The 26,887-nt window shown below is 41.2% G+C and overlaps 1 protein-coding gene across 1 annotated transcript; it reads left to right on the top strand.

Moving 5' to 3' along the window:
- The first annotated feature begins 244 nt into the window (after nucleotides 1-244).
- On the top strand, nucleotides 245-26,222 carry phactr3b (phosphatase and actin regulator 3b). Its single transcript, XM_047025496.1, has 13 exons — nucleotides 245-605; nucleotides 9,654-9,815; nucleotides 9,987-10,061; nucleotides 10,253-10,393; nucleotides 10,600-10,830; nucleotides 10,925-11,132; nucleotides 11,213-11,403; nucleotides 11,858-12,011; nucleotides 21,233-21,288; nucleotides 22,450-22,511; nucleotides 22,707-22,847; nucleotides 23,268-23,344; nucleotides 25,588-26,222. The coding sequence occupies exons 1-13, from the start codon at nucleotides 506-508 to the stop codon at nucleotides 25,601-25,603; spliced, it is 1,614 nt and encodes a 537-aa protein (XP_046881452.1). The 5' UTR covers nucleotides 245-505; the 3' UTR covers nucleotides 25,604-26,222.
- The last annotated feature ends 665 nt before the right edge of the window (nucleotides 26,223-26,887 follow it).

The raw sequence follows: 26,887 nt of genomic DNA, 5'->3' as shown, positions 1-26,887 counted from the left end.
GCTTGGAAAGACAATCACTACTTCGATGTTTAATTGGCAAAAATGGTTTGAATGAAATAGCAGAAGGATGTTTGTCATTAACCTTTTGTGCTGGGTCGGGAACTGATAAAGCAAAACCCATCAACTTTGTGGTTTGACGCATCATCAGTGAACGAAGAACATGTCTTGATTGAAAAATTTGAAATGTGTAGGAATACAAAACAAACAATCACGGGCGACATAGATCCAACCTACAACCTTAAAATAGCTACTGTCGCTAAATATGAAGCAGCTGTCTGCAATACATCGACACAATTCGTGAGCGCGCTTATGAATGCACACCACCAATGCAGAGAGGAGCGCGCACTTCCAATGGGTTTTCCCGAGCATTCCCTCTTGGGTACTATGAGCTGCAGTAGTCCAACCTAATTCAATCTGTAGCCTACTACTACTGGATACACGTAACCTTGGCTGACGCTGGAAACGTTATCAATATTTCATTTAGAAATAATTGTATTATCTCTCCATGGCTACATCGGATGAGGATTGTGTGTTGCAGAGGGGTAGATCTCAAAGTGACCCAAGCATCATCACGGAGGCTCGTATCAGTGAGGCGCACAGAGCAGGTAAACCTCATTGAATGAGCTATTATTACTGTTCAATTTATGTTGTCTGAAATTGGTGTTAGCCTATTAATGCTATGTTTCTTCTGGGTTATAGCTGTAACGCGCTTAGTTCACGGATTGTCATGCATCAAACGTAGTCTCCACTTGACCAACACTGAAAAGGCCACCACCGTAAAAAATAAAAAAATAGATGCAAAAATCTAAAAAGCTCTAATAATGACATACATTTATTTTGTATACATAACACAGGCTGTAGCTACATGGAAATGATTGCATATGCTGGTCTACATAGCATCTCAGACGAACCTGAGATGACAAATTAGGCCAAATTATTATACTATCAAAGAAAAACATAATGTACATCTCCCATGTATTTTGCTCTGTAAAGTTGGCCAAAATTGTGCCACTAATTTCTCAATTTGAGTGTACAAAAACCCCATCAGTGTTCAGTCAATTGATTGACATAATTTGCAGACAATATTGCACTACTGCAATGGAAGGTTAAGTCTATATTTTTTCTTTCATAATCATCAACCATATGCTCACTCAATGCCCTGCATCCTTTTTGAGAACACACCCTTGAGAACATATTACACTCTGATGGACAAATGAGTGCCTTAAATGTGTCATCACACTGAATTGAGTGTAGTGAAGAGAAGCTGATGACAGTGCTCGTTGTGTATTTAGTTGTTTCTATGGTGACAGAAAGGGCTGAGCCCAGAACTTGGAACCCCCACTGTAAGATGAGATAGTGTTTATCTGGTTACTTCAGTGGTGAATCTTTCCCCTTTACACTTGTGTCCTATGTAGTCTTGAGTATGTCAGCTTTGAACATGTTTTCGATGTGAGTTCATGTTCATTGGCTTTTCATTTCCATGGTAATATTCTGCATGAGAGCAATGTGGTCATGCAGAGTGAATACAAATTTGGCATTATTGTTTCTGCTTTAATGTTGTTGCTAAAGCAATAACCAAACCCCAATGTTAATAGAGTGCTGGCCAACCAAAAGATCAATATACGACCATGTGCAGCTACTGTTGAGATTTTTCTTAGAAAATTTATCAGTTACAAACCGTAATACTGCTTCTCATGTGCCAGCCAAAACAAACAGAAAAGCAATACTGTTAATGAAAAATTATCTCAGTGAATATTTGTACTGTGAAGCTGATACTGCACAGTTGCTGCATATGTACAAATACAAAGCTTATAACACTATTCAATGACTGTAACTCATTAGTCTGGAGTTTGGATGGATTGAACCTGTCACATGTCATCGGTTACCATTCTGCATGCTCATCTTCTGAGGAGCACAGCTTGATAGCAGCACAGCATATTTCCAGTGTTAGCAGGCTTCTTTCCTGGCATGACCAGCTGAAAGGGCAATGCAGCAGTAAGAACCTGCCCTTCCCATCTCTTCATCTCCTTTGCTTGCTGCTAACCCTTTCATCCCCCTGGTCCCCTTACTGCAGCTGTGATCCTGCCACCTGATCATGCACTTGAAGAATAGTGTTCTTCTTAATATTGGCTTAATTAAGAGACATGAGAGAGAGTCCTCAAAGAAGATACCACTGTCACTAATATTTCTTGTTGAAAAATAAGTGTCTGACAGTAATGTACAAAAATAGCTTTGCACTACTTGAGCAGAACTATAACCTCTGTTGGTTCCCTGGGAATATTACTGTAATATACTGCAATAATGAAAAGAATATTCAGCTGTGACATAATAACTTCACATGCATATGTCGTCAGATTAATGCGTAGAATGAGGCAACTGCAATGTCAAACCTCCATGTTGCTCACTTTCACCCCTAATAAGAACATATTATGCTCTTTCAGTAGGGCCTGATTTAAGTAAAATCATCTCTGAATCATCGGTCTCACCAAGCCGATTGTGTACCAAACTAATTTCTTTCATAGCCAGGAATGTAGACAGTCGGTGTGTGTGTACTATGATGCTATATGTAGGGTTATATATGTGTTATATGATGGAAGTACGATGTTACAATCCTCAGGCATTGACTGAGTTTGTGGGTGCGTTGTCAATTCAGCTGTCCCCATGTGATCTGATCCCGAAGCTCTAATCTGACATGCTGCTGTCACATCCAAGGCTCTCCCTTACTGGACTCTGTCCATCCGTCTTCCATTCATTGATCCTCAAGCCACTTTTTGCTCTGTCTCCTTTCCTGCTCTCTTCCAGTGTAGGCAGGAGGGCCTGATGAGGGAGATTATGGGACCCCTTGTGTTTGAATCGACATGCTTCATGTTTTCTTAATCAGACGCCCTATATATAGCTGGTGTGCCTTTCCTGCAGTGAATATTCAGGGTTATGATTAAGTCTGAGCATTTGGAGGGGAAGGCAACACAAAGAGAATAGCAAACGGTACCTGGCAGTATCCTCCCACATGTTCCACAGGATGATGAGAGACAGTGTTTCTGCTCAGCCAGGAAACTGAGCAGAAGCTAAGCCCCGGTTCCAGCTAAACGAGTGGGTTATTCTCTCAAAACATTGCACCTACAGAGGACTATGGAGAAAATATATATGCATCTAAATGATGTTCAAGTATAGTATGATGGTATTTACCATCCATATATGTGTGCATATGGGTGCTTCAGGGAAATTGTGCTGTGAGGGTAAATGTCCCTAACAGACTAGTGTTCCTGACAAACTGACATCTCCCTGTCAGCATTGCTGTCATCATCTTCTTAACAGTTTTGGCCTTGTCATTGGCCTTGTGGAGCTCTGGCTGGGCTGACACAGCTGGGGTGAGACCGAGACCCAGTGGTCCATCAATTGTACATCTACAATTTCCAACATGCCGCATAGACCTACATAAAGGGACAGACCTATTTCTTCTCGGTTTAAACGTATACGTCTATTTGTAGTAAGTTCTCAAAAATTGTGAATGGTTGGCATGTGTATAGGAGCTGTCAGAGAGACGGAATGTCTACTATCACAGCCATCGCAGTGGCCACCATCTTAGCTGTCCCCCAAGAGTGAGAGAGAGATAGAGAAAGAGATAGAGAAAGAGAGAGAGAAAGAGAGAGAGAAAGAGAGAGAGAAAGAGAAAAAGCATGGAAATCTGTTTCACAAGACTTAAGTCACAAGAATCTGGCAGACAGAGTGTTGCATAAATAAAACTAAGGTTAGAGCAGGTAAGCACTTGCTGCATCTGCTTCGTCTGGGATTTTCTGTCAGGTACAGCAGGTCCTATGCCACCTACCCAACAGGAGGATCCAAAAGAGTGCAGGGTTCACCCAAAGTTTTGAAGGTCATTTGTACATCACAGACCAGTTTTCTCTGGTCACTGGACACTAAATCTCAACTTATTTTAAATAAGAAGAGAACGAAATCTGAAGCCATGGTCTTTGTCATTAGTTCAGCAACAGTGGTAAAATGTTTTGCTGTTAAAGTAAAAAATGTGCATCAATATCCACTTTTAGTGTGAATTGAATTTAAACGTTTAAGGGGTGATTTTATTTTAACAGAGGATAGCTGGGGATGGGTAAAAGAGATCTTAGATGAGAGCTTCCTTCTTTAGGTTAGTCAATTTTCTCAACACCTTTCACAAGAAAAGCTTGGTAGATCATTATGCCGCTCGGTTTGAAGGTTATTTTGAGCAAATATGTAAATAAATTAAAATTACGGAGAAAAATTTTCATACTTAAAAAATGAGGAACATCTAAAAGCTTTGTTGATTAGCTTTGCTTGAGAAGAATGAAAGTGATTTATGTGGGGCATTGCAGCAATAATGCTGCCATACCAGACCTATTTATAGTGCAGGTTATTTGGAGGATTTTAATAAATACCTGATCTTCTTTCTTTTTTTCCCCTTATGTTTTGTGTTTGTTATTGCATTAAATGCAGAGTCAGTGGCTCAGCATTTAGTAGTAAAGAAAGGCCACCTTTTTGTCCTCTACCCCATGTTTCTGAGCCAATCTTGTCCCTGGAATCAACTGACTTCAGGACCATAGACAGCAACACCAAAAAACAGGGGGAACCATGATGTCATTGTCCTCCAATCAAATTAACGGACACATAAATGACAGGGCATCTGTAACTCCCATTGGCCAAGCTGGTTTAGTTGACAAGAGACCATGCTTCCGTGCTGATTAAGGAATAAATTGGACGGGGACAGCCAGTCTTAATGCATCAAGGATAAGAGATTGGTCAGCTTGCAAAGGCAGGCTTGAGAGCACATAAAAAGAATGAACTGAGACAGCCAGTCTAGTCGTACAGTTCATTAAGCAGCCTGGTTTTCTCAGCGCCTGGCAGCAGAATTTCAGCAAAGTCATACAGTACAAGATTCCCCCAAAATAAGGCTGCAGAGAACGACAGTTAAAATACTAGACTGTAGAGCATCAATGCAATTGTTAGGGCACTAGAGGTTACAAATGCTTCATTGGTACGTCAGACACAAAAAATTGCATTTTGTCTCACAATGATATCACTGGTTTGTGTTTCATGGCCTACATACTGTGCACTGTGTTGGGCTTTGTTTTATCCACAGTGTCCTTGATTTCCTCGATTTTTGTCTGTATACATATATGTATTCTTTTTTGTGCTTATTTACTATCCCATTATCCTACAATCCAATGTTTCTGTATTGTTTTGTTGGAATAGAAATCTGGTAGATACAAATGACATGTGTTCATAGACCAGATACATATTGTATTTGTGCATGTCTGAGTGTGTTTGTGTCGTGGCGGCAAGAAGAGGGAGGGTTTTACCAGGTTACTGGGGAGTGGACACGTCTGCTCCTTGGCGAGGCCAGTTGAAAAGAGCCGTCAGCCATTTACTCACAATGTATTTTTTATAGCTGTTTCATGCTTTGACCTAAATCTTTTCAGAGCTCAATAGAACCAATATGTTGCATATAAGAACATGTCTGAGAAGCCGGCTGATCCCTTTGACATCCACATTCTGATTTTCCAGTCACAGAAGGGGTTTGTAGTCAGATAATATTGATATTGATCATTTTATGTGATTCACAAAGTATAGTAAAGGAAGTGCAGACCAGTACTTATCGTAGCGTATTGTTGTTAATAATGTGTTTTCAAGAAGCCTACATCCCACAGAGATAGCGATTTAAACCACCCAGATTTTATCGTGAAGGGAAACATTTTCCTTTTTGTAGAACTGGCAGATGTAATTAAAGGAACATACTAAGCTTGGAGTGGGAGTGGAAAGACTGATCTGTCTCACAGAATTGACTCACGCACAGTAAAGTGTGAGGGAGGAGAGTAGCAGCTACATTTAATCTTCTGGGACTGGGCTGTGGATTTACAAATCAGAGATTTCTGGTAGAATTACGTCTTTGAATGTGTCAGGATAAATTGAGACTAACAATCATTGATGTGTAAAAAACAATGATAAGGTGGACTTTGCTCTGGTGTATTCATGTAAAGACACCAAATTAGGCTAAGAGGTTTAGATTTTTATTTTATTTTGAACATTGTGTTTGTGTGACTGTAGAAATGTGGATGTTCTATAAGATCAACTGAACCTTTGGAACCTAAGTCCCACAATGTTATTGAACTAAATTAGACTCTAAAATGTAGGTTGACATCACAACAATAAAAAATCAAATGTAATACTTTGTTGTGTATCCTTGCATACAATGTCTTCAGTGATGATACTCTTCCAAGCCTGTACTTTCAGCAGGCCTCAATTAATATGTTCTGTCTTCTGTTTCCTTCTCAGCATGTTAACAACTAGTGTTTGGACATTTTGTTGTGTGCCTGATTGATTTGTTATATGATGATGGCAATTTGAATTTGCTTTGACACTGCTGTGTTTCTCATGTTGTCTACATGTGGGATTATTGTCTCAGTTTTCTCAGTACATACACCAATGCTACCTCATTCTGATTCAGTTATATTATGGTTTCAACGTAAAAGAAAATCAATTGTAAAGTACTTTATACAAAAACACTATTCCACAGATGGACACTCAAGCTGCAGTTTTGACTTGTGTAAAAAAACTGCTGAAAAAGTGCCTGGTTATCTACTTTCCTTTCTCTCCCCTGGGAGTTAACAATTCAAGATATCCGTCTGGAGTGATTCTATCTTTACCTCATTTGTCTAGGGAACACATCTAAAGTATTGTAAATATTGAATGAGATATTGTCATGTTTTGTGTGTAGCAGGTGCTTCTCTTTATCTTAACTGTACGTACTTTTCCTCTAACCCAAGGGAGGAATTCATTCCCATCTCATGTTCTAAGACTACTTCAACCCTGTAACTTAGTCTAAAGATAATGTGAAGGTGCTCTATACTGAGAATGATTTGAAACCACAGAAGGTTCTATTTCCCCATCAATTGATTACTGCCACAACAATGTCGACAAAGCGTCTCTTAGGAAGACAAAGGAACATGCTTATATTAAATGGCAATTATGTACAGTGATCAATAGGTCTCCGTCACATATCTTTGTACAATAGTCTGGCCTATTCTCCATTGAAGTGCTTGAAACACACTAACTACGATAGAAATGTTTAAGTTGTAAGTTTGTATGTTACATTGCCCTCATTATATTCCTTTCAAATAAACAACTAAAGTCATAGTGCTCCCCGTGACTAGCCTAACACAAGGGGCGGGTAGTCTGCATCACCAGAACTGAATGTAAGCGTGACGGGACAACATTTGAGTTTAGGAGAAATGCCGGTGTTGTATCACCCGATGCATGACGTGAAATGACAGAGATTGAACAGAATGTCTAGTAGGACCATTTATCATATTTGAGGGAGTTCTCACGGCTTTTTATCTGCCGTCCAGCTCCTGCTATTTTTGTGTACCACTACACGCCTTGTCTTCCTTTTTATTTGGCATCACGGGATCAGACAGCTAGGTCCACGCGTGAAGATTCAATTACCAAAGCACGTAAGTGTTTTCCCCTTCTGGATTCAAATCTGTTTGTTGAAACGATAAAACCTAGTTTCATTGTGTTCAGCTGTTGACTGAAAGTAGCGAAAGATGTGCACTATCTTATAATCTTCATGATAGGCCATCACGCCGATGGAGGAGTCAGGCAGCAAGTTATTTTAGAGTTGTTGTTGCTTGTCAGAATTCAAAGCCTCGATTAAAATATTGGATTGGTTTACGACTGAGGGTTACAACTGATTCAGCTTTTCAAACCTATCCATGATACATCCATGGGAGTATATTCAATTTTATTATAAAAAATATATAAGATACATTATTATCAACACATTTATTTTCATAATGAGAAGGAAAAGTACACCTATGTAATGATGCAATTGCTGAGCATACCATTCTTTGAAACATACATTTTTCACTTAAAAACAAGTTATAAATTTACTATAACAAGATTCTAAAAACAAAAAAGGAAATATTAGTAAGGAAAGGTCAGCCTGTTTTCAATTATGAACTAATTTCAACAACATGCAACATTTAAAATACAGAAATTCCTTGCTTGCATTATGTATTGGTTCAGCTAGGCTGTGATTGGTTCTTGTAGGGTTTCTGTCTCTATGAGGCAACAATCTTCTCATCCACCCAGCAACCCCGTATTCCTCATGCTCTCTTGATTCTGTGCCTCCTAGAGCCTTTTCTGCTGCATCCAGAGTGGTATCCATGGTAACGGTGGTCTGAGCCTTTATACTTGCTGCAGTAACTAGGCATGACCTGGATTCTTTACATCTGGTTAGTCGGGCACACAGGACTGGGGCAACTGATCTGCTTCCCATTGTTGGGGGTCAAGGATTTGGATGACTGTCAGTTGCTTTGGGTGTCAGATCCAACGCTGTTACTTAATAGCTCATGCACAGTTGGTTATGCGCAGATATGTAAAAATGAATATCATAATTTTTATGGAAAATTATTGTATCAACATGTATCTCGTTGTTATGATCAGTAACCTATGCACCTTTGTAAATCTCTCTCTTGGAAGTTGCTTTGGATAAAAGTGTCTGCTAAATGCATACATTTAAATGTATTTCCCATATTTTTCTCTGGCATTGAGTGCTTCCCACATTCCATGACAGCTCTCGAAAATTAACTGAGGTGTTCTCTATGTGTGTCTATAAACACAACTAATCTTACAGATCATTTATGTACTATCAGGGCCCTGGTTCCTTTAGACCAGCAGTTGGGTCCAGCTTGAATGTCTATTGGACACAGTTTGGGATTTAGGATGCCCATTTTATTTAAAGATGTCTGAGACTGAACCATGCCTTCTTTATACCAGTATCCTATCATTCCCAGAGCTGAGGCTGCAGTGGTAAATGTCTTTACAGTCGAATGAACGGATGTATCGGTGAGCTTGTATTTAGGAAGCAGCATCTCCCTGAACAACCGACGGCTCAGCTGCAAACTCCCTGAGGTGTCAGCTCGCTGTTTGAGCCAGACTGTGTGGGAGTGCCTATTCCTGTCCTTCCTCTCAGGGGCTGAAGCTGTCTCTCTGTCTCTGCCACCCAGTGCAGCATAGTGACAGATGAGGCAGTCAAAACACAGCGCTTTTACATGAGCTCACACTGGACCCTTTCCATGAGCCAAGAATGCGGGCAATGCATTCCTGCACAAGGAATCAGTACTATTTGAGCAACATCAACTGATGCTAGCAGAGATACATACTCATACTGGCTTCTCTACACTATCATTGTTGTGTTGTGTGTTTGGATGAGCACAACCAAGGACGTTGAGGTGCGACTCGTCACATTTTGACTGTTTATAGGAAATAAGTAGAGCAGCCTTTATTTCTCCATGCTTTTTAATAATTTGTGTTTAAAAGCAGTCCATTGTTTGAGTGTGTGGGTCCAGAGGGTTAGGCTTGACCATGTGAGTCACACTCAAACAATATCCTTCTCTGTCCTCCGCACTGCTCAGTTTCCAGATGTGAATCAGGCAGTCTTTATTAGTCAATCATCAAAAATTTCATTCGTATTTTGCTCTCTTAAATATGTTTCAAATATGCCATTTACAGTCTTTTGACATTTACAAGGTAATTACACGAGCTGCTGATGACCCTGCTGATTGTATTGTACGGTATGTTGTTTTCTAAGAGCCCTCTTTCTGTTCTGTGTTTTGTAGATGTCATGGAACAACAAAGGACCCTCCACTCTGGCTGTCTGGTTTCAGGGGTAAGAACCCCTCCTGTTCGACGCAACAGTAAATTGGCCAGCCTGGGCCGAATCTTCAAGCCTTGGAAGTGGAGAAAAAAGAAAAACGAGAAGCTTAAGCAGAGTTCCACAGGTAATTAATGTAGGAATTTAGCTAGTGTAAGACACAGAATTCAATATGCAGTAAAACTAAAAACTAAAAACGAATTCATAGGTAACTGGAATGTTGTTGTGACTATAATGCGTGTGTATGGATTGCTCTGTTCAACCAGATAAACATAGGTCAAATGCTTGTGTCTTGCAGCTATAGAGAGGAAAGCAGCTGCTCGACAGAGTCGGGATGATGTCACCAGAAGGGGCCTGGGGGAGGCAGAGCCAGGTGTGCGAGTGCATGACTGGACGCACCCTCCCAGTCACTCACACGTGCACATTCACACAAACTCACTCATGCACACACCAGTGCCATCTAATATTCACCACACACTATTTTGTTTTGTTTGCGATGTTTTACTTATCATTATGAAGACAATATAGATGTATAATATGTAGTTGTTTTTCTCTGTCCTATAGAGTCAGGTCTAGCCTGTGGGGGTAACATAGAGGACCCAGACACACCAACACATTCAGATGGGGAGGAGAGAGAAGAGGAGCCCATGGCACCCCTGGCCAACACGTCAGAGGACCAGGGAAGTGATCTGGATCGTTCGACAGGTGGGCCAGGACATTTCTAATGTTTACTATCGTTTTTCTTACCATATAGTGGATACATTGAAATGTCAACGTTTAGGCTGTCAGTACATTGTGAAAAGCACCATGTGATTCCTCTTAACCACCACTTGGTGGAGACAGAGATTATTAATTGGTTCGAAATCGACCGGTCAACAGGGAAAATAACAAAACGTTGTTTTTCTTTTCAGTTCAAGATTTGACTGAGGATTCAGAGACAATAGGAGATCAAAGTCAGAATGAGGAAGGGGAAGAGGAGGAGTTGTCTTTGACTGAACCCCCTGATGACAACTCCATGGGGCCAGGGGACCCCCCTGAGGGGCCCAAGGAAGTCACCAAACCCCCTCCCCAGAGACGCGCCAGCACCCCTCCTCCACCCAGTCTACCTGTCAAACTTCTCACCAGATTAGGCAGTTTAGACGGTGAGACAGTTGTTAAAATATCTTGCTTTATCTTCCAAGCGGATGACAATATTACTATGAGAACATCTTTACGTGTGCAATTTCTACCAAATAGGGCCTCATCCCATGGCAGTGAAAAAATCTCCCGCCACCCTGCCGAGGAACTTCACCCTTCCCAAAGATCCACAGGGCTCCCTGCTGAGAGGCCGGATCTTCACCCCAACAGGCTCCCCCCACCTGGGCTCCTTGCACCCACAGCTGTCCCCGAGCTGCATCATCGAGGAACTGCACCGTGCTCTGGCCTCCAAGCATAGACAGGACAGGTAAGTTGCCTAACCTCTCTCCACATAGCTGTCCCAAAAGTATGTTGAGACTGATCTGAGGCTTAAATCTGTGACCCCAGTTTCCAAGGGAAGGAGATACGCTCTTCCCCAAAGTTCCGCCCAGATGGACGTCTGCCCCGTACGTCCAGCACAGAGAAGGAGCCCCCTGGAGAGTCCGAGAGCAAGAAGGAGTCAGATGAGAACAAAGAGAATCGCCGCCTGGACGAGTACTTCAGCGACCAGGAGAGCTGGAATGAGTCTGTAATATCTGGTAGGTCTTCAAATCAACTGGGTCCTAATGTACAATAGCACAGACAATCCACAATCCTGCAGGGTAGTTTGTTCTAATGTTATGTTGCTTGATGTTATTTACTCAGAATGCATAAGTGGGAGATTAACAATGTAGCCAAAATGAAGAGAGTCATTCAACTGTATTTGTCAGCAACATCTGTTGAGCTGCCCTACTTCCAGGGCTGATGGGTGATGATGTCACCGCATGTGGGTCATCAGGGAAACACAAGCATGTGAAATAACCTTGTGTAGCTTACTGTTGCAAACTGAAACGTTTACCCTGTGCAAACAAACTGGGCTCTTGTTAGTGTGATGAACAAGATAACATTGTTGACAATTCATAGTATACAATGCATGGTGTGTAGTGAGCCAGGGCACCAAAAAACAGCTGCTGACCTTTGTTTGTTTGTGTGTCTGTGTATGTGTGTAAACAGGGACATTGCCACGTCGGATGAGGAAAGAACTACTGGCTGTTAAGCTGCGTAACCGTCCCAGTAAGCAGGACCTGGAGGACAGGAACATCTTCCCAGTGCGCAGTGACCAGGAGCGCCAGGAGATCCGCCAGCAGATAGAGATGAAGCTAGCCAAGTGAGTCTCTCTCTGTGGCCCAGCTCACCCCTCATCAGCCCGCCCTCTCTCCCATGGATGGCTGTTTTGTTGTCCCACTTTCCATCTCCATGTTTGTAGAATGTTATGTTGGCCATGTCTGTTAATGTGTTGTTCAGTTTGATCACCTGCTTCCATCATTTCTTCATTCCATCGACACATTTTTAGCTGAACAGCATTCCATTCCATTTCTCCTTTCTAACTGTCTCATATTTTCTCTCTCGGCATTATACTGTACATTTCTTTGAAACTACATTCAATGTAGAGATGAAGAGTTATTTATACAAATCATAGATTTGGGAGATTTCATGATATTTTTATTCAATGCCAAATGTGCTTATGATGGACAAGGTAGTCCCTAGAAATGATGAGTTTATCCAATAAATTATATTGATTATTTTCAGAAACGGATTAGAAAATGAATACACAGTACACAGAAAGCTATTACCCTCAGGGACTTAAATTTGACTTGTGACCAAAGACCGGTTCCTAAAAGGCTTGATACTTGATTTGGATGAACAGAAATTTACTTCTGAACATCTCTGATAGAATGTATTGTTAGAAAGTATATTAGGTTAAGCTCTTGTCTACCAAATTTGGATTGCATTTCTATGGGTTTTGCATTTGATAATATTATAGTGTGCTGTACTGGACAAGTTTATCAGCCAGTGGGGGGAGCCAGTATCTCACCACTAACCAATGCCTTGCCAATAACCCTAACTATTTCTTGCCAATAATATATGATCACATGTCTATCTGAACTCATAGGATTTTAGGTTATTGATATGAAAGTTTAAGTGATTATCATTGTAACCTGTCATTCATGATATTGTAATCTGCTTCATTTTTGGATAATGGAAAAGGCTTTTCTGAAAAGCTCCAGAAAAAGCAGAAGAAATGAACAGAGAAAGAAACAGAACATACCGTGATTATATTTGAAGCATTGTGTAAAGAAAAAGTAAAAATTAGAGTTGTCATGGTGAATTTAGTGGGATTATTCCATGCTTCGAGTGGGATTTTTTTTTAGGTCTAACACTTTCAGTTTTTACACTGTAGTTGTTATCCTAACAAAATTCTGGATTAGCCATTTTGGCAACAACAAAAAAACACTGCAAATTTGAAAACACAAACAACTCAGGCGATATGTGATAGCTCTGTTACAATAAAAGTAAGGTTTATAGATTTGTGCATCATATATATTGTCAGTACATTGTCAGTACTGTAGCACAGTATCACTTGTTTTGATCTCTTTGGCTGCTATGTATAATTAAGTGCATACCACTGAGACATACAGTGGTCCCCCTTTTAACACAAGAAAATATATGACAACATCAATAATTGACTCAGACAGTAGTCTTTGCAGGAAGGCTCAAAATAGCTTGCAGACACTTCAGGGTAGGAATCAATAGAGCGTAGGTGTGAGAAGGAGAGGAGCAGGGAGGGAGTTAAGCCCAGCCACCCTGCTGTCTGGAGCAAAGGACTCATGGTAGTTATCCCAACTCCCCTTGGGAATGTTCTTTCAGCACTCAGTTAGGCAATGCTACTCAGGTCAAAAGAGCTCATGTTGGGTGTAAACACCAAGACAAGAGAGAGTAAGAGAGGACAAGTGGGCTTGTTAACTGGCGTCACTGCTGTGATAAGGCTCTGTGTTTTATGTGTTAGGACTCTTCAAGTGTCAAGACCATCTGCTAATATGTTGATCGTGATGAATATTACTTAACTTTAATGTTTTAATCTACATTTACATTTAGTCATTTAGCAGACGCTCTTATCCAGAGCGACTTACAGTAAGTACAGGGACATTCCCCCCGAGGCAAGTAGGGTGAAGTGGACACAACATGGACCCAAGGACACAACATTTGGCACAGCCAGGAATCGAACTGGCAACCTTCTGATTACTAGTCCTATTCCCTCACCGCTCAGCCACCTGACACAATACACTAATTGAGTGTATTGTGTGTGACAGCTTAGAAGGAGTGTGTTTAGACTACCAGAAGGCCGTAGATTAATGTCTGTGAGGTTCTGTAAGCTTGCCATCAAGCTTCCTCACGTGTGTTTTGTTCAACCCCACCCTTGGGCATCTCACAGCTGCGTGTCAGTCTGAATGCCAGGAGCAGTTAGCCAGTAACAACAGTGTCATCAACGCAAGCATCATAAACCAAAGCTATTTCTAGCCCAGGCCATGTTCACAAACTGTTGAATGAATTAGAAAAATTCCATTACTTCAGTGGAGATATTTGGAATGTTTTTGTTCCATCCAGCACACCCCTGACACGCCTCCATCCATGTGGATCTCCACGTGCTCTTGTGTGAGTCTTAACACTTGCTGAAAAACGTGCCGCTGAAGGAAAAGGCTGACTGGGGAATATCAGAAATATTACCTAATAAATAAATTACAGTACCAGTCAAAAGTTATGTGTCCAATGGGAAAATGTGTCCAAACTTTTGACTGGTACTGTACTACAAACATATGCAATAGTATAAGGCATGTCTTTATAAATGTAGGAAATTACATATTACCCATTACAATAGGTACTCTGTGGAGGTAATGCTTGGAAACGTTCTTAACTTGCATACAAACCAAATATCGTGGGGTTATTGTAGGGAATGAGACCACATCAATTGTTCGCTGAACACAGACATAACTAGTCAACAGCTTACATAAAGTTGACTTCTGAGTACGCTTACATAACTGGCAGGAAGTGATTGATCCTGTGTAATGGAGGGAAAGTATGACAACAGGAAAGTCTGCCAACCTGGGTAGGACTCTGTATATGTCAGACTAGGAAAAGGATCTTAGCATCATACTAGGATAGACAATTATCCGATTGCGTTTTGGTGCACTTTGTGAGTGCACCAAAACAAGAAGCCATGTGACAGCATTTAGTAAATGACGTAAGAATTATCAAAGTAAATCCTTTGGACCATGTAACAATGTTTAGCTCACCACAACAATGTGAGGGACAGCTTTGTATCCAAATGAGTAAAACATATTGAAGCAGGGGGATGGCTTGCTTTCATCATAAAGTTGCATCCTAATGTAATCGAGAGCATTTCATGGAGGGACGCCTGCATCAGGAATGGCGTGTGAAGACCAAAACGCCATGTGGGTCAGCCCCGTCAGATGTCCTAAAGTGTCCTCTACAGCCTGCAGGCAGCACAGGTGCTGGGGGGCCTCTGCTCCAGGGCCCAGGCGAGCCTGTGCTGCACCACGACTCCTGGTCTGCTGACAGAGGGACAGCTGAGACACGTCATTGTTTAAGATGAGGGCACCATGTGCTTGGCCATCCTGGCTGGCCAGAGTTCCAACACTAACATGGTGGTCTTAGAGTGGACCTTAATGACTGAGCCCCTAAAACGGTGGAGAACAATAAGGTTCCGCTTTCCTCCTCCTTCTCCTCTCTGCGTTCACCGACTGTTCATCTCGTACCTGGTCGAGTCTTCAGGACACGCAGTGAATCCGAATGAATAAATCAGCTGTGTTTATTGAGGTGGCGGCACACTGTGCCTTGCCTTAGAAGCCGAGTGTGGGTTGTGAAGAGCCACAGGGTGAGCAGCTGTTGTGCCCATGGAGTCTGTTCTCCATTGGAACAGTATGGCCTTCAGAGCAGAATAGCAGCAGAACAAACAGCCAGTTCCTCCTTGGCTGCGGAGCAGCTTGGTACAGGGCCTGTCACACAACGTGATGTAAGGACAGCTTTCAGAGTCAGTTATCAACAGGGCTAATTCATCCTGTAATCTAGTATCAACCAAATTGTTAAATATGATACCAATCAAGCTGACATGTGTTCATTGTTCTAAAGTATGAGACATATTTCTTTGTTGTTTGGATGCTGACAAAAAAAACATCCAGTTCTATTACAAAGCCAAGACAATTCATTTTACCATTACTTAGAAGAATACATTGTAGGCCTCCAGTATACAAACAACGACGTGTTTGTGCAGGTGTATTGTGTGTTAAACAATATACTTCCAATATCCATGTATGTTTTTCAAAATAGGTCTGATGATGCAACACAGAATGTCATTCTGTCTGCATTGTGGAACAAAGCCTCCAGCCTGTATGGAAGAGCTTTGATGTACTAGGTTGCACCACAATTCAGAACGGTAGGCTGGCCCAGGACAGGGAAAGGGAACCCTCTGTTGCTAAATTTAGCTCAGATCGTTGTCACTGGAGCTAAAATACTGCGGCACCAGCTCCAATCAATGCAGTATTTACGTCACAGATAGGGCTGTTTTCCTATCCCTGCTCAGATGTAGAGATTGCCTGTCCTCCCCTCCCCTCTGATTGAACCACCACATTCCCCATGGAAGCTTTCTGGAATTGTGGCCTTGACTTACCGCAGTGATTTACATCACTCTGGCTCTGGCCCAGTAAGCTTTCCACTGTCACTACTGCGACTGGATTGGTGGTTAGAAACGAAAGGTGGTGAGAATGGGACCTTGTAAGACTAGTGGGGGAGAGCCTCAGTCAGTGGATGCCTGTGCTCTGTGGGTGATGACCTTACTATCAATAGCCATCTCAGAAATGCTAATTGCATTAATTCCTATGGAGACGCTCTTTAGCTATTAATAGACAAGACAGTTTATGAATTATTCATGGCCACACACATACCCACGCACCCTTTTTCACAGTTCCTTCCCCCAGCCTCTCCATGGCAAGTCTCTGCAGATCTTGACTGAATCCGCCCAAGAGGGACGGGGTGTATAATGAGGCTAACAGGCAGCAATGGTGTGGGAGGAGACGAAATAGGCCTTTGTGGCTCAAAGTCTGTTTCGGCCACAGCTCTAGCCCGGCTTGTCAGTGTGAAACAGGACTCAGCGAAAAGAAACCCACACACAGCTGCTCCCCCAGGCCCTAAATATATGTTGACATGTCTATTTGTCGTGTGATTTTACAGTAGGTATCCTTATCATACAGCAATTCAGCCATTTTTGTTGTGTCAGTTTATGTCATGGTCATTACCTTCTCAGTGGTCTCCACAACAATACACTGTCAACAAACTGTAGGGATTCATATTTTAGCACTCTAGGCAGACTCACAAGGAACACACATTTTTTCAATTTTGGCAAAGTAAGCAATTTGGATTGAGGTAAACCAGACCAACATTTTTATAAATGTGAACCATTTGGAACAAACTGAAAATGTATACATTTGTTCTACTCTACAAGCAACAAGCCAACCTAAGCGACATCCTCTAAAGTATGAGGGGCAGCATCTTGATTCACTTGATTCCTTTGAAACTTATTGTATTGTCATGAAAATGTACAATGGTATTGCAAGCAACAGCAGTTGCCAGGTAACACAGGGTATTTAATAAGCACTAGATGCAGTTTCCTGTGGAACATCATCTGAAATATTAATGAGACTCTGCCAGGACTTCCCTCCCCCCCCTCCCCCCCACAGACACAGCATAGTGATTGTTTTGAACACATCTGAGAATTGTTCATTTGAGCTCTCTTTGAGAATGATGAGAAAATGTACAGATATCCTCTTTTCTTCTATTGATAAAAGCAGGACAGATTGTATTAAATGCTGGACTGTATTTCTGAAGTAGCAAGGTGAAGAGGTGTTGTTGGCCATGAGTCAGAGTGTGGAGGGACACACGTGTAGGGTGGACAGGACACACGTGTAGGGTGAAGAGGACACACGTGTAGGGTGGAGAGGACACGTGTAGGGTGGAGAGGACACGTGTAGGGTGGAGAGGACACACGTGTAGGGTGGAGAGGACACACATATCTTATGAGGTCTGTTACTGCTTTCTTTGTCTCAAGGCTTTAAAAAGTTCTGAATAAGATTTCCCCCCTCTCTTTTTAAGCAGATGTTCAACTTCTTTCCTTCTTCCTTTCGTTCCTTTCCTTTTTTGTTCACTTTCTAGCTGTATAGGCAGGCATGGTCTCCCATTTACAGAACACGATTGTGTGAGCTTTATAGCTGATGGCAACATTTGCTATTTGAATTTGGGTCCATCTGAAACCTGTGTATGTCTATATAAAACATTCAGAATCAGAGTTGGCAACATTGCAATTATATAGCTGCTTTTAGAAGCTACGCTCAAGTTGTAGAAGTAAAAAGTGCAGGATATCACAGACTGCACAAAAAAGACCTGTACAAAATTATACACTGCCACCATGAACCCCATAATCCCACAAGGAGCAATTAACTATATGCTACACGGGTTGTTCTCTCTGATAATCAGCCTTGCGATCTCTAATTGCAACAGATGTTGCCAATACATGTCAGATGTTGTTACCCCCATTCAGATACTTTTTCTTATTATTTTGACCATGGTGTTTGGAATGGCATAGGCAAAGACAGGCAGATTAAATCTCTATTTTGTAGACTTTAAAGTATAGTATAATATGTAATATTGAATTATTGTCCTGTATGGACATTATCCTTTCTTGAATGTGATACAACTATACAGAAGTAATAGTGAGTTCTGAGAGCATCTTACAGTACATCTACAGTATGGAAAGGGTTGATTCGCTATGTATGTTGGTAAAAGATTTGATACAAGTTTACATGCAAACTGTAGTTAACTTTAATCATTGTTAACTTATCTTAATGGCATATATTGAGGAATATAAGGATTGGTCAGATTCTGTGTTTTTGTGCTACATGTTGATTTGTCAACCATTTCCATGGCTTTATACTCTCAATCATTCTTGTTGTATTGTGATTATTATTACTGTAGTTGCTATTTATCAATCTTGGATGGAATCTCGACACATAATAGCTGATGCACTGTCACATGTTGGCACAGGTGACCACTATTTGATGCATTTTGAAGATGACTTTTTGTTGTGGCCTCAGCCTGTCTGTTTCCTTGATCTGTAGACCCACTGTGAAGTTCAGACTCAGGTTCAAACAGGAGACTGCATTAATCATTTATGTTTGACCTTACATGAAGCTCTGAGCTTGAACTGAGTCTGAACCTGATTCATCTTTTTGAACCCTCCAGAGTTTTGAATGGCATATAGGGCCATGTAAGTCAATCCATAATTTACCAAAAAGATATACCTTGACACATGCATTACAGAACAGTTGGGTTGTTCAGAGTTGGTTCAGAGGGAGCAGTCTTCTAAGTAAAATGAAGTGCCGGGCTACACTTGGTCTATCTCCCCATACCAAGATTTACTAGGAGAGACATTTAGGTCAGGACTCACACCCACCCAAGGCATGACATCCAACCCAAGCCTTTTCAAAGTTATATAAACATAGAAGGAAGATGACTTCTTTAATTATTCCTGGCAACTGTCCGCCTCAGGGTGTCCCAGGCACACGTAGCTGGTTCTCAGACACCACATCGAGCTGTGGTGTGTTGGTCTCAGACCCTGTCACGGTTACCCCAGGAGATGGACCAGGACATTAACACACACCTCAGCAGGCACTAGTAGGCCTCAGCCACCACTCCTGACTCGTGAAATGTTCCTCCACTTCCATGGGCTGACACTCCCATCAGCCTTGCTTCTGCAGCCGGCTCATGGCTTTGACATTCTGGTGAGTCATCCAACAAATCCGGAACTTTCACATTGTACCAAATGTAATGGAGTGAGGAATGAATGCTTAGGAAGTGCAAATGATAATAAGAACCTTCTTCCCTGTGAAAGTCCATTTAGATGGGCTGGTAAGTTAACCATCCTCTGATCTGTACCACTTTGATACAAAGTATAGTACCATATTAACCTTGTGGTTGGTGCCCATGTCAGGACACTTGTCATGTGCATCTCTGTGCAAGTGATTCTGTTTTATGATAAACCCAATGTGGTCCCAGTCACAGATGAGGCTATAAAATGTGTTCTATTTTAGGCTTGGAACCTAGTTGCCATCTGTACACCTATTATTTCCATGACTGGGGCCATAACAATCAATGGACTGAAAATAGCAAAGGTTTTTGTGGAGTTGTCATTTTTAAAAGTGTCGGTGAGAAAATAGACTGTCACCCCATCAGCACAGTTCCTGCAGTTGGAAACATGGTATATCCCTCTTTAATCAGAGCCTGGGTACATTGTGCCAAGAACACTGATCTACGGATGGTTAGTTGAGTCAGTCGAATACAATGTTTCTTATTAGGGAATTTCTGTGTTACAGATGTTGTGTTTAAGGCCAAGAAAGAGGTGAGGTGGTACATTTTCCCAAATAAGAGAAATAAGTAGGTTTGCAGTGAGGCTGCATTGTATTGTCTAGTGAGACAATATGACAATAAGACTTTTAACATTAAGTTTGAGGTCATCCTACTTATGTTTATGGCAGTTGCACAAATGTAGAGGATGGGCTGGTGTGGAGAAGAAAGAAAGGAATTTGTGTAATTGGTGGTTTAATTTTAACTACTAATCCACTTTAGCGCCAATGCTAAGCATGGCTCCACTGCAAGGGTCCTTCTCGGTGCACATCTTTAGGCCGGGGATTCCCTCTTTGCAGACCATATTGATAATTGCCTCACCGTGTTCCTATTTGTAAAATATACGGAGGTATCGCTGATCTAAGGGCAAAACGACCTAAATAATAACCCACATTTGACCATAAACACCAGAGCCTTTAACTCGGAGAAATATTTTGAACTATTTTTTCATCAACCATTAGCTCCACTGCATCGTTCTGTCTGCTTCTAAATTCCTTACTGCAGCAGTTTTCAAGGCGTATTCAAAGTCTGCGTGGGAATCTCCTGCTAGGCACCGCCCCCAGACAGTATGCGTGGAGTGAAAAGGGAGACAGGCTTTCCAGCATCACTCCACTCTGAACAGCGTCAGGTTGCGAGGCAGACTTGACAGCGAAGCGCTCAGCATCTGCAGTAGAGAAGCCCGGATACTCAATTAAGTCAAATAGGCTACTTCTCTTTGGGATACTTACCGAATTTACTGTGTCATATTATTGACACAGCAGTAATTTTTGGACGGCAAGTGCTGCGATTCATACTCAGAGATACATATTAAGGAAGAATGCTTGTAAAACGGATTTAACGCGTGATTTATCACGCACCTGGACCTATTCCCCGATGTTGAGTTTGTCGCGATTTAGTAAACGAAGTTGGTTTATAGACTCAAGAAGGGACTCATTGTTTTGTTTTAAGATGTGTAGATCTTGGTGTTCTACACACTTTTTCCGGCAAACAGCGTGCTAGTACCAGACTGCAAGACTTTTACTTGAGGGGAAAGTGGATCAAAATGGTCCAAAACGTGATTCTAGTGTTTTTCCGTAGGAGACTCAGCCAGAGGCCAGCTGTTGAAGAACTGGAAAGTCGGAACATTCTGAAGCGTAAGTACTGAATTGGCAATAATAGAATCAAGGTGTGATCAGGTTCTTATTGTTATGTCCTCACTATTATTTAAACAGAGTTTAGGAGATGACGATGAGGCATACTACCGTCTTTTTTGATCAATTTACTGACATAGCAAAAGAAGTGTTCTGAAGTGTATTATTCACAATTTATATTTCATAGACATAGCAACTATTACAACCCTTTCAAAAATCTGTGCAGTTCAATGAATAGCCTACTAATACTACTAAAACTAAAATAATATTGAAGAGTTGAAATACATCAGAAATACGAGAACTGAATTGCAGATAATTTTCATCAAGAAATTTGTTAAATTTCATTGACCCTGAGGAGAGTGATCTAGCAGACTTTTGCTTTGGGCGACACCGCAATGAACAATCTGTGAAACTGTCCTTTTAAAGGTGGTGTGGCTCTGTGTTTTTGCTTACCTATAGTTAAGACTTCAATGTATGCCTGTGGTTTACACTCTGGCCCTAAGCACCTGTCGGATGTTGAGACTAGCCACCTTCTTCCACCTGTTCCAGGTCCATGATGCAAACTATGGATAGTAGATTTGCAGCTTCTTATTATCATACTGAAGTGACATTCAGCCTCTAAAGAATTATAATTCAAGTATTATTTATTTTTGATCCTCCCATGATATTTGATAGGATCTGATGGAGACACATGCTGACTGCACCTTTACTCCAGTGGTACAGCACATTCCAGACTCACTTAATCCATCTTGTGGATTATAAATGTTTCTTTCTTTTTTTTACTGGAATTGTGTGCAAATTAATCAAGTAACCTCAAGTAAGTCTGGGCTGCTGTTGTTTAAGAAAAAAATAATTTAGACAGGCAGACACAAAAAATGTGAGGGCTTGAGGCCAGTCCTTGTTTTTGTCTCTGGGAACAGATGCCAAAGCGTCCCAATCTGAAGAGAGCCAGATATTTTGTCATGGTTTTTACTGACAGTTTTGATTGTCACATAATACCTTGCTTTTCTGTGAGATTGGATTTACGTGTCATGACCAATAACTACAGACAGCATTAATGCTGCATCACTAACATGAAAACCTTGTATTGACACCGTGCATCATTTGTTTCCCTGTCTATATGCATTTGTACTTATAAGAGACCTCTCACTTTGTGTCTTACAGAGAGGAACGATCAGATAGAACAAGAAGAAAGGAGGGAAATTAAACAGCGTCTTAACAGAAAGGTAAGCAGGACATCCACCTTGAGACACCAACATTTACAAACTGTAAACATGCACCGGACAATACACTGCCTTTCCCATCCTCTCCCCGAGGGACACATTCCCAAAGTTAACTGATCAGTGATGAGTTACAAAATAATAGAAACAATGTTTTGACTGACTTGTACCATAACAAACCCCACTGTTTTTATTCCTTAGCTTAACCAGCGACCCACAGTTGATGAACTGCGGGACAGAAAGATCCTTATTCGTTTCAGTGACTATGTGGAGGTAGCAAAAGCTCAGGATTATGACAGGCGTGCTGACAAGCCCTGGACCAGACTGTCAGCTGCTGACAAGGTATGCCTGAGAGCACCCCCTGTTGAGCACTGTGATCTATTACCACTTGAGTTCACTTGAAATGGTCATTACATACTGTACCCATGTCAACAGTAAAACAGACACTAATGAGCTATTGCTTACGTTTTCTATAAATGCTCATCTAAATTCTCAATCAGATTTCAGAACAATTATAGAAAGATTAGGATTAAATCACCAGCATTAGCCTAGTAGTACTATTATGTGCAAAACACATACAGGCTTATAACCTTATAATAACATGTAATGTTAAGTGTAGCTTAGTGTCCTCACATATTTGCCTGACATTAAATAGCGTGTCATTTGACAGTTGAAATTCAATTTGAACGCTTTATAACTGGATCCCCGCATGTACAGGGCCACACCCAGGGGTTTACTTTTGTTATTGATTGTGTCTCACAGGCAGCAATACGGAAGGAGCTAAACGAGTTCAAAAGTAATGAGATGGAGGTTCATTCTTCGAGCAAGCACCTGACAAGGTCAGTGCACAATTCGTTTGATGTGTGCAGGTCAGTTTGTGTGACAGCAACAAAGTTGGAACATGCACTGATTATGCTTATTGATAAAAAGTTAAAATTTCTGGTGGTTGGATTATGTCAAAACACTGTGGGGAGTCTGTGATAGAATATATAACATTGCGCGTTCTAATAAAAAATAACTTTCACTGGTGCTAATTAGACTCTTATTATTATTATCATTATTTACAGTGCCCTCCAAAAGTATTGGAACAGTGAGGCCAATTCCTTTATTTTTGCTGTAGACTGAAAACATTTGGGCTTGACATCAAACGATGAATGTGAAACCAGAGATCAACGTTTCAGCTTTTATTTCCAGGTATTTACATCAGGATCTGATGCACAAATTAGAAAATATCACCTTTTTGTTCGAACCCACCCATTTGTCACGTGAGCAAAAGTATTGGAACATATGACTGACAGGTGTGTTTTGTTGCCCAGGTGTGTCCTATTACATACATTATTCAATCAATAAATACCACTGAATGTCTACACTCAGGTTCAGATTGGGTAAGATAGGTTTTGTCTATGCAGACTGTATTCAGAGGTGAAAACAACATGAAAACCGGAGCGCTGTCTTTGGGTGAAAAACAAGCAATTGTGAGTCTTAGAGAAGATGGAAAATCAATCAGAGCCATTGCAGAAACATTGGCCATAGCCAGTACAACCATTTGGAATGTCCTGAAGAAGAAAAAAACTACTGGTGTACTAAGTAACAGACGTCGAACAGGTAGACCAAGGAAAACATCAGCAGTTGATGACAGAAACATTGTGAGAGCTGTAAAGAAAGACCCTAAAACAACTGTTAGTGAGATCAGCAACAACCTCCAGATGGCAGGAGTGAAGGTATCACTATCTACTGTTCGCAGAAGACTTCATGAACAAAAGTACAAGGGCTACACCAGAAGATGCAAACCACTCATTAGCAAGAAGAATAGGAAGGCCAGGCTGGAATTTGCCAAAAAGTACAGAGATGAACCTCAAAAATTCTGGGACAAAGTTTTATGGACTGATGAGACAAAGATTAACTTTTACCAAAGTGATGGAAAGGCTAAAGTTTGGAGAAAGAAAGGAACTGCTCATGATCCCAAACACACAAGCTCATCTGTGAAACACGGTGGAGGTAATGTCATGGCTTGGGCTTGCATGGCTTCTTCTAGGACGGGCTCATTAATCTTCATTGAGGATGTAACACATGATGGCAGCAGCAAAATGAACTCGGAAGTCTACAGAAACATTTTGTCTGTCAATTTAAGGAAAGATGCAACCAAACTGATTGGCAGAGCCTTCATCATGCAGCAAGATAACGACCCAAAACACACTGCCAAAACAACAAAGGAGTTCATCAGGGGCAAGAAATGGAAGGTATTAGACTGGCCAAGTCAATCTCCAGGCTTAAACCCTATAGAGCATGCATTTTACCTGCTTAAGAGGAGACTGAAGGGAGGAACCCCACAAAACAAACAACAACTGAAAGAGGCTGCAGTGAAAGCCTGGGAAAGCATCAAAAAGGAAGAATGCAAAAGTTTGGTGACGTCAATGGGTCACAGACTTGCTGCAGTTATTGAAAGCAAAGGATTTGCAACTAAATATTAAGTCTTATTCACTTAAATATGTTTTAAGTATATCTGTTCCAATACTTTTGCTCACATGACAAATGGGTGGATTCAAACAAAATGTGATATTTTCTTAGTTGTGCATCAGATCCTGATGTAAATACCTGGAAATAAAAGCTGAAACGTTGATCTCTGGTCTCACGTTCATTATTTGATGTCAAGCCCAAATGTTTTCAGTCTACAGCAAAAATAAAGGAATTCGCCTCACTGTTCCAATACTTTTGGAGGGCACTGTATTTCACACATCATTGAATATGCCCTTGTACTGTTGTATACAGGGTTGTACCAAATATAGCTGCATCGTCTCCTCTGGGAAACCGAAATCTGCACACGTTAGCACACCCTGACAAAAATAATAAATGTCTGTACAGATTTAGCTTACGTTCTGCTTACCTTAAACTTGACTTTCAGCATTTAAAAAAAGCAGAGTATGGTCAGAATTATACTGGGATTTGCTTACGCAAGACCCCAGTTCTAAAGAGGACAGCCTGAGAGCACTGTCCATTGAGCTAATAATAGAGCTCTGATTGATGAGGTCCGTGGATGTGATCATGGCGCCTATGTTCATTGTCCCCTCTCTCTACTTTGTAGGTTCCACCGGCCTTAGCAAGGTTTCTTCTGTGAAGAGTTGCTGATATCTGGTTCTGTCAGTGAAGGCCTTGCAAGGAGTCTTCCAGTGCCCTGGCCCATGGTCCCTGAGTGTCCTGATATTTGGGCGCAGTGAACCTTGGAGGCTATGTCTCTAGTTGGAGCTGCCAGCAGAGGAGGTGCATGCAGCAAGCTCCACATCTGCTCAGAGGAACATTACATTATCTTCTTTTTACATTTCAGTTGGAGCAGGGGCGACAAGGTCTATTTGCCATACAGAGACTTTCTTTTTTAATCAGACTCTTTTGAAACATGGCTTTTTTGTTGCCAGAAGAAAGATGTGCATGTGACCAGTTAAACCTTTCCCACTCCCGTAACGTCGGTAGTCACACCTCAAGAGTTGTGGGGTCTCACTGAAGTTAAATGGATTTCATATCAACCGTGTAAGTGTTGTTCTTAAGAGGAGACCATGTCTGTACACAAGACAAAATCCCTTTGTAAGCACTATTTATTGTCTGCACAATACAGGTTTTGCATTTTTAAGAAATATAGTTGTTTGTCCTTTTTAAAGCATCTTTTTAAAGTGTTAATGCAATGGCAGAATGTCAGGAAGATTTAAAATCAGCTCAGAATTTAGGTTGTACACTTAGTTATGAATGTCTGCAGTTATGTGAAGTACATGGTTTCTTGCAGTATTTTGTATGGTTATGAAAAGATAAAAAGTATATGAAGCCCACCTGCCTACATACCATATGTTCCCAGTCAACTATCTTTAGTGGAAATAATGTGACCCAGTAGCGTCACTTGTGCCTGAATCTGCATCATACGTCATCCTGGCTGCACAAATAGAAATCAGGTCAGAGGTTTGTGGTGCTTATGAAGATATTTCGTCATATTATTCCCCAGGCCACTTGTTAAAAATAAGGGTGTCAAAAACTGATTGCAACCCACAGCCCAGCAATGAAATAAGTTTCATATGGATATACTTATTCATAGTTTAAACCCATCTTATATTGTAATGTATTTTCCTGCGGCTGTAAAAATATCAAATGTTCTGAGTTACAGCCAAAGGGGTTAGTTGTACAGAATATGACTGTAAATCAGTGCTTCTGTTAAGAAACATTGCTTAGATCAACAAAAAGCTGTATGTGATTCAAGCAATACAGCTTAGGACTATAGAGGAACAGATGGCAACATCCTTGATGAGGCATGTACACCCAGACCCCTGACTGGCTGGAATAATGAGAAGTACAGTTTCCGGCCAGACGTCCCACCGCAGGTGGAGGGCAGTTCTCCTGAAAGT

This window comes from Hypomesus transpacificus, chromosome 9 (genome assembly GCF_021917145.1).
Source record: "Hypomesus transpacificus isolate Combined female chromosome 9, fHypTra1, whole genome shotgun sequence".
NCBI lineage: Eukaryota > Metazoa > Chordata > Actinopteri > Osmeriformes > Osmeridae > Hypomesus > Hypomesus transpacificus.
This window is presented reverse-complemented; position numbering and strand designations above follow the sequence as displayed.